The sequence below is a fragment of the Chiloscyllium plagiosum genome, unplaced genomic scaffold (assembly GCF_004010195.1).
Source record: "Chiloscyllium plagiosum isolate BGI_BamShark_2017 unplaced genomic scaffold, ASM401019v2 scaf_3576, whole genome shotgun sequence".
In the NCBI taxonomy this organism is placed as follows: domain Eukaryota; kingdom Metazoa; phylum Chordata; class Chondrichthyes; order Orectolobiformes; family Hemiscylliidae; genus Chiloscyllium; species Chiloscyllium plagiosum.
In genome coordinates this window covers 29277-35709 of record NW_025213751.1, presented here as the reverse complement: position 1 = coordinate 35709, position 6433 = coordinate 29277, and the positions used below count along the sequence as shown (strand labels likewise).

Below are 6433 nucleotides of genomic sequence, written 5' to 3'. Positions count from 1 at the left end.
GAGTGAGTGAGTGAGTGTGTGAGAGACGGGGGGGAGGATGTTCCTCTCCCAGGGATCCTCTCCCTCCCACCAGCTTACTGGACCATTTCACAATTCTCTGCAGGTACTTTCAGAACACAACCCGTTTTGTTCCGGCTCACACTGTGGTGAATCTGTGCGACAGGAAACAGGGAGGGGACAGCTGGTTGACGGTGATGTTACCTGCAGCGGTCCAGAGCGGTTGCTCGAGCCAGTTGCCAGCGCCGGTTCAGGGCCTGAACCTTGGTGTAATCCAGGCCATCGATTGGCAGCTGGCCGCTCAGACGGTTCAGAGTTTCCAGGTGCAGCAAGCTGCTGCTCAACCTCAGCAGCTGACCCTGTAACACAGACACAGTTAGGAGGAGGTGGGCTGTACACCGGCAATCAAGAGACCCCAGGAATGCTTTCGGGACTCAGGTTCAAGTCCCACCGCGGAAGATGGTGAAATTTGAATTCAATAACAATCTGGAATTAAGGGTCTAATGATGACCATGAAACTATTGCCAATTGTCAGGAAAGACCCACCTGGGTCACTAATGTCCTCTAGGGAAGGAAACAGCCATCCTTACCTGGTCTGGCCTACATGTGACTCCAGACCCACAGCAATGGGGTTGACTCCCCTCTGGGTAATTAGGGATGGGCAATAAATGCTGGGCTAGCCAGTGACAGCCAGATCCTGTCAATAAATTTTGAAACAAAGCCACGCTTGAGCATGAAGAGGGTGGGGTGGGACTATGTGAGACTGAGATGACAGAGACGTTGGTCCAGCCTCAGACAGCTTCTTGGGAGAGGGATAGAGTTGGATGCAAGGAAACAGAATTTGTAGAGGCGCACTGGAATCAACAGCTTTGTCCTTCCCAATATTCAACCTGAGGAAACCACTGCTCATCCAGCTCTGGACTTTGGGAGGAGCAGTCGGATAATTGAATATTGAAGGAGGAGTGCCAGTGGGGAGGTAGAGTTGGGAGTCATCAGTGTACAGTGAAAACTAACTCAGTGCTTTCAGATGATGCTGCCAAGGGGCAGTATGGAGATGAGTGTTAGGAGGGGATTGAGGGACATGGCAGATAATAATGTGGGGAGAGGATGGACAGCCATTGTGGGAGATGCCCAGTACGCTGAAACTTCAGTGAGGTTGAATCAAGAAAGGGTACACGCGCACACATACAGATGCAGACACGCAGATACACACAGACGTGCGCGCACAGACACACACACACACAGACAGACACACACAGACGTGTGCGCACAGACACAGACAGACACACACACACACACAGAGACAGACACACAGACGTGCGCATGCAGACACACAGAGACACAGACACACAAGGAGACAGACACACAAGGAGACAGACAGACACAGAGACAGACAGACACAGAGACAGACAGACACAGAGACAGACAGGCAGACACACACACACACCTTCAATATCTCGAGGCAGGAAGCTTCCGGTTCCTCAGGGCTGGAACCATTTGATTTCAGAACCTCCTCAGATTCATTCAGTAGAGTCTCCAGGGCATGTAAACATTGCTGGAATTCCTCGTGCTGCTCTATCAAGCCCTGTGACACCATACATCACAGAAAGAGAGTGTTTCACTGGTTAGTCACACAGCTGCAGCTATACTACAGTAACTCAGCCAGTAACAGCAGTCTCACTCAGCCTGCGACTGGCCTCAGCAGAGAGCAAAACACTTTCTAATAAACAGGAGCAGAGAGCAAGAACGAGAGAGAAAGAGCGTGAGAAAGAGATTGAGTGCAAACTGCAGAAAGCTACAGCACAGAGGGGTTTGGATTCCACGTGCATGAAACATGAAAAAGCTAGCGTCCAAGTTCAGTGGGTAATCAAAAAAGCAAATGGGATGTTGGCATTCAACTCAAAGGCAATGGAGTATATAAACTGTCCAAGGACAAGTCAGACCGCCGTGGGAATACTGTGGACAGTTCTGGACATCCTTTCTAAGGAACGATATACCGGAACGAAAACAGAAAGCATTGACGAAACTCAGCAGGTCTCGTAGCATCTTCAGGGAGAAAGTAGAGTTACCAGTTCAAGTCCAACGACTCCATCTTGCATCAGAAAGACAGCCTTGCATTAGAGACAGTGCAGGGGAAGTTCACTCAGCTGATCCCAGGAATGAAGAGGAGAGGTTGGAGGAGGTTGTGCAGTATCACTGGAGTTTCGAAGAATGGGAGGTGACCTTATTGAAACATACAAGATTCTGAAAGAACTTGTCAGGACAGACGTGGAAAAATTGTCTCCTCTTGCGGGAGAGTCTCAGACCAGAGGGCAACATCTCAGGATAAAGGGGTCATACATTTCAGACAGAGATGAGGAGAGATTTCTTCTCTCCGACGGGAATGAATCTGTGGAATTCTTTCCCACAGAGGGCTGTCGAGGCTGGGGCATTCAGGATATTCAAGGCTGGGAGAGAGAGTTTTCATCAGTAATGGAATCAAGTGATGGAGAAAAGGCAGAAAAACTGACTTAATGGCAGAATAGACTTGATGGGCTGAATGGTTTACTTCTGCTCCTGAATCACATGGTACATGGAGACAGAGAGAGAGAGAGAGACAGAGAGAGAGAGAGACAGACAGAGAGACATAGAGACATAGAGAGACAGAGAGAGAGAGAGAGAGAGAGAGAGACAGACAGAGAAACTGAGAGAGAGAGAGCCTGAGAGAGAGAGACTGAGAGAGAGAGAGAGAGAGAGAGAGAGAGAGAGAGGACGCACGTGGGAGCGAGCAAGAGTTAGGGTGGAAGCTTAGAGCTAGAACAAACAGAGTTGTTATCTTTGGTTTGTTACCCAAGCGAAGCAAGGAATAGGGAGAGACAGGAGTTGAACATGTGGCTCCAGGGATGGTGCAGGAAGGAGGGTTTTGGATTCTTGGATAATTGGGGCTCTTTCTGGGGTAGGTGGGACCCCTACAAACAGGATGGTCTTCACCTGAACCAGAGGGATATCAATATCCCGGGGTTGGGGGGGGGAGGTGAGATTTGCTAATGCTCTTCGAGTGCGTTTAAACTAATTCAGCAGGGGGATGGGAACCAAAATTATAGTTCATGTATACGGGAGGATGAGAGTAGTGAGGTCAGAACTAAGATTTCAAGATCGCAAGAAGGCACCGGCAAGCAGGAAGGTGATTTGAAGTGTGCCTACTTCAGTGTCAGGAGCATCTGGAATAAGGTGGGTGAACCTGCAGCATGTGTTGGTACCTGGGACTTCGATATTGTGGCCATTTCGGAGACATGGATAGAGCAGGGACAGGAATGGTTGTTGCAGGTTCCAGGGTTTAGATGTTTCAGTAAGAACAGAGAAAATGGTAAAAGAGGGGGAGGTGTGGCATTGTTAGTCAAGGACAGCATTACGGTACAGAAAGGACATTTGTAGACTCGTCTACTGAGGTAGTATGGGCTGAGGTTAGAAACAGGAGAGGTCACCCTGTTGGGAGTTTTCTATAGGCCTCTGAATAGTTCCAGAGATGTCAAGGATAGGATAGCAAAGATGATTCTCGATACGAGTGAGAGTGACAGGGTAGTTGTTATGGGGGACTTCAACTTCCCAAATATTGACTGGGAATACTATAGTTCAATTGCTTTAGATGGGTCAGTTTTTGTCCAATGTGTGCAGGATGGTTTCCTGACATAGTATGTAGACAGGCCAACAAGGGGCAAGGTGACATTAGATTTAGTACTGGGTAATGAACCAGGCCAGGTGTAAGGTTTGGAGGTAGGTGAGCACTTTGGTGGTAGTGACCACAATTTGATTATGTTTACTTTAGTGATGGAAATGGATAGGTATATACCGCAGGGCAAGAGTTATAGCTGGGGAAAAGGCGATTACGATACGATTAGGCAAGATTTAGGATGCATAGGATGGGGAAGGAAACTGCAGGGGATGGGCACGATTGAAATGTGGAGCTTATTCAAGGAACAGCTACTGCGGGTCCTTGATAAGTATGTACATGTCAGGCAGGGAGGAAGTGGTCAAGCGAGGGAACTGTGGTTTACTAAAGAAATTGAATCACTTGTCAAGAGGAAGAGGAAGGCTTGTGTTAGGATGAGATGTGAAGGCTCAGTTAGGGCAGTTGAGAGTTACAAGTTAGCCAGGAAGGACCTAAAGAGAGAGCTAAGAAGAGCCAGGAGGGGATATGAAAAGTCTTTGGCAGATAGGATCAAGGAAAACCCTAAAGCTTTCTATCAGTATATCAGGAATAAAAGAATGACTAGGGTAAGATTAGGGCCAGTCAAGGACAGTCGTGGGAAGTTGTGCGTGGAGTCCGAGGAGATAGGGGAAGCGCTAAATGAATACTTTTCATCAAATTCACACAGGAAAACGACAATGTTGTTGAGGAGAATACTGAGATACAGGCTACTAGACTGGATGGGATTGAGGTTAATAAGGAGGTGTTAGCAATTTTGGAAAGTGTGACATGTAAGTCCCCTGGGCCGGATGGGATTTATCCCAGGATTCTCTGGGAAGCTAGGGAAGAGATTGCCGAGGCTTTGGCTTTGATCTTTATGTCGTCATTGTCTACAGGAATAGTGCCTGAAGACTGGAGGATAGCAAATGTTGTTCCCTTGTTCAAGCAGGGGAGTAGAGACAACCCAGGTAATTATAGACCAGTGAGCCTTACTTCAGTTGTGGGTAAAGTGTTGGAAAGGATTATAAGAGATAGGATTTATAATCCGCTAGAAAGGAATAAGTTGATTAGGGATAGTCAATGCAGTTTTGTGAAGGGTAGGTCGTGCCTCACAAACCTTGAGTTCTTTGAGAAGGTGACCAAACAGATGGATGAGGGTAAAGCGGTTGATGTAGTGTATATGGATTTCAGAGTCTAGATTAGAGTGGTGCTGGAAAAGCACAGCAGGTCAGGCAGCATCCGAGGAGCAGGAAAATCAATGTTTTGGGCAAAAGCCCGAAAGAAGACAGAGTGGTGGTGGTTGATGGGAAATATTCATCCTGGAGTTCAGTTACTAGTGGGGTACCGCAAGGGTCTGTTTTGGGTCCACAGTTGTTTGTCATTTATATAAATGACCGGGATGAGGGCAGAGAGGATGGGTTAGCACATCTTTGGATAACACTAAGGTCAGTAGAGTTGTGGATAGTGATGAAGGATATTATAGGTTGCAGAGAGAGAGAGAGAGGGAGAGAGAGAGACAGAGATACAGACAATGCAACAGAGACAAAAAGATGCAAAATCTCCGTCAAATGTAAGTCTGAGAGGAACGTATTAAAGAGTCATAGTGTCGTACAGAACAGAAACAGACCCCTCGGACCAACCCGCCCACATCGACCACATTTGTCACATTAATCTAGCCCATCTGCCAATACTTGGCCCATATCCCTCTAAACCCTTCCTATTCATATGCCCATCCAGATGCCTTTTAAATGCTGTTAATTGTACCAGCCTCCACCACTTCCTCTGGCAGCTCATTCCCTACACGCACTCCCTTAGTTCAAACCCTCCAACCCCGGCAACATCCTTGTAAATCTTTTCTGAGTTAAGTCCAGGGTTAGTTGAACAGTGACTTATTTTCTTAGTTACTCAGGGAATATACAAAGTCTTTAGTAGTCTCACATTTCCTGCATAAATAATTACATTACTGCAGCAAAACTGTCCAAAACTCTGAGTTAAACGGATACTTTCGGGTGGGTTCCAATATCAGGGAAATGCCTAACAGAAACTCCAATTTCCCAGGTAATTCCTTTGCAGTCTGCCACAGTAGAGACACTGAAAGATCTCCATGTATAACTCCCGTCTACATTGACCGAAATATAACCAGAATATGGAGTCGTAATCTCCTTCAGAACAGAAGCCTTCCAGGGGAAGTTGGTGATTGGTGGAGGCTATCACTGAGCGGACTATTGCTGAGCAGGTGCTACTTGGTGACACTGTTGGTGACATCTTCCAACGCCTTATGTTTAAGAGCTTAACGTTACATTTGGTATTGTATGGAATATATAATGCCATATATATTGGTGTGTTGCAGTGTGGTATATAGTGGGGATGATATAGAATAGCTGCATTGGACACAGCTTCCTCTATTGTGTCAGCGTTACCTGAATTTCTGGAATCTTCATGGACAGTGACACCTCCAGGTAGGACACCCTCCCCAACAGATTGTGACGACTTGACTGAAGTGCCGCAGATGAAGATGGATCTACCTGGCGACTCAATTCATCAGCAGCGACACACACCTGGGAAACCTCCTCGCAGACTGTACGGAGCTCACTGATCGATTCCTTTCAACAAATCATTCAAAAACATCAATGAGCACCAACACCAACACAGATACATTCAGCTGCTGGAAATGTAGCACTGGACATCAGCAGGACAGGGCCCTGTGTTCCCCGGGGGGGTCGGGGAGTCTGTACCCGGGGAGGGGGGTGCATGTACTGTGGGGGCGCA

General features: G+C 47.3%; 1 protein-coding gene across 1 annotated transcript in view; it reads right to left on the bottom strand.

Annotated features, from left to right (window-relative positions):
- Positions 1-176: 176 nt before the first annotated feature.
- Positions 177-6433, bottom strand: part of LOC122547709 (nesprin-1-like) — a gene marked incomplete at its 5' end in the record, with an annotated part of 19567 nt that continues 13310 nt past the window's right edge. The window contains 3 exons of the mRNA XM_043686303.1: positions 177-356; positions 1445-1582; positions 6085-6267. Coding sequence (XP_043542238.1) covers positions 198-356; positions 1445-1582; positions 6085-6267 — 480 coding nt within the window. The remainder of the gene's footprint in view (positions 357-1444; positions 1583-6084; positions 6268-6433) is intronic.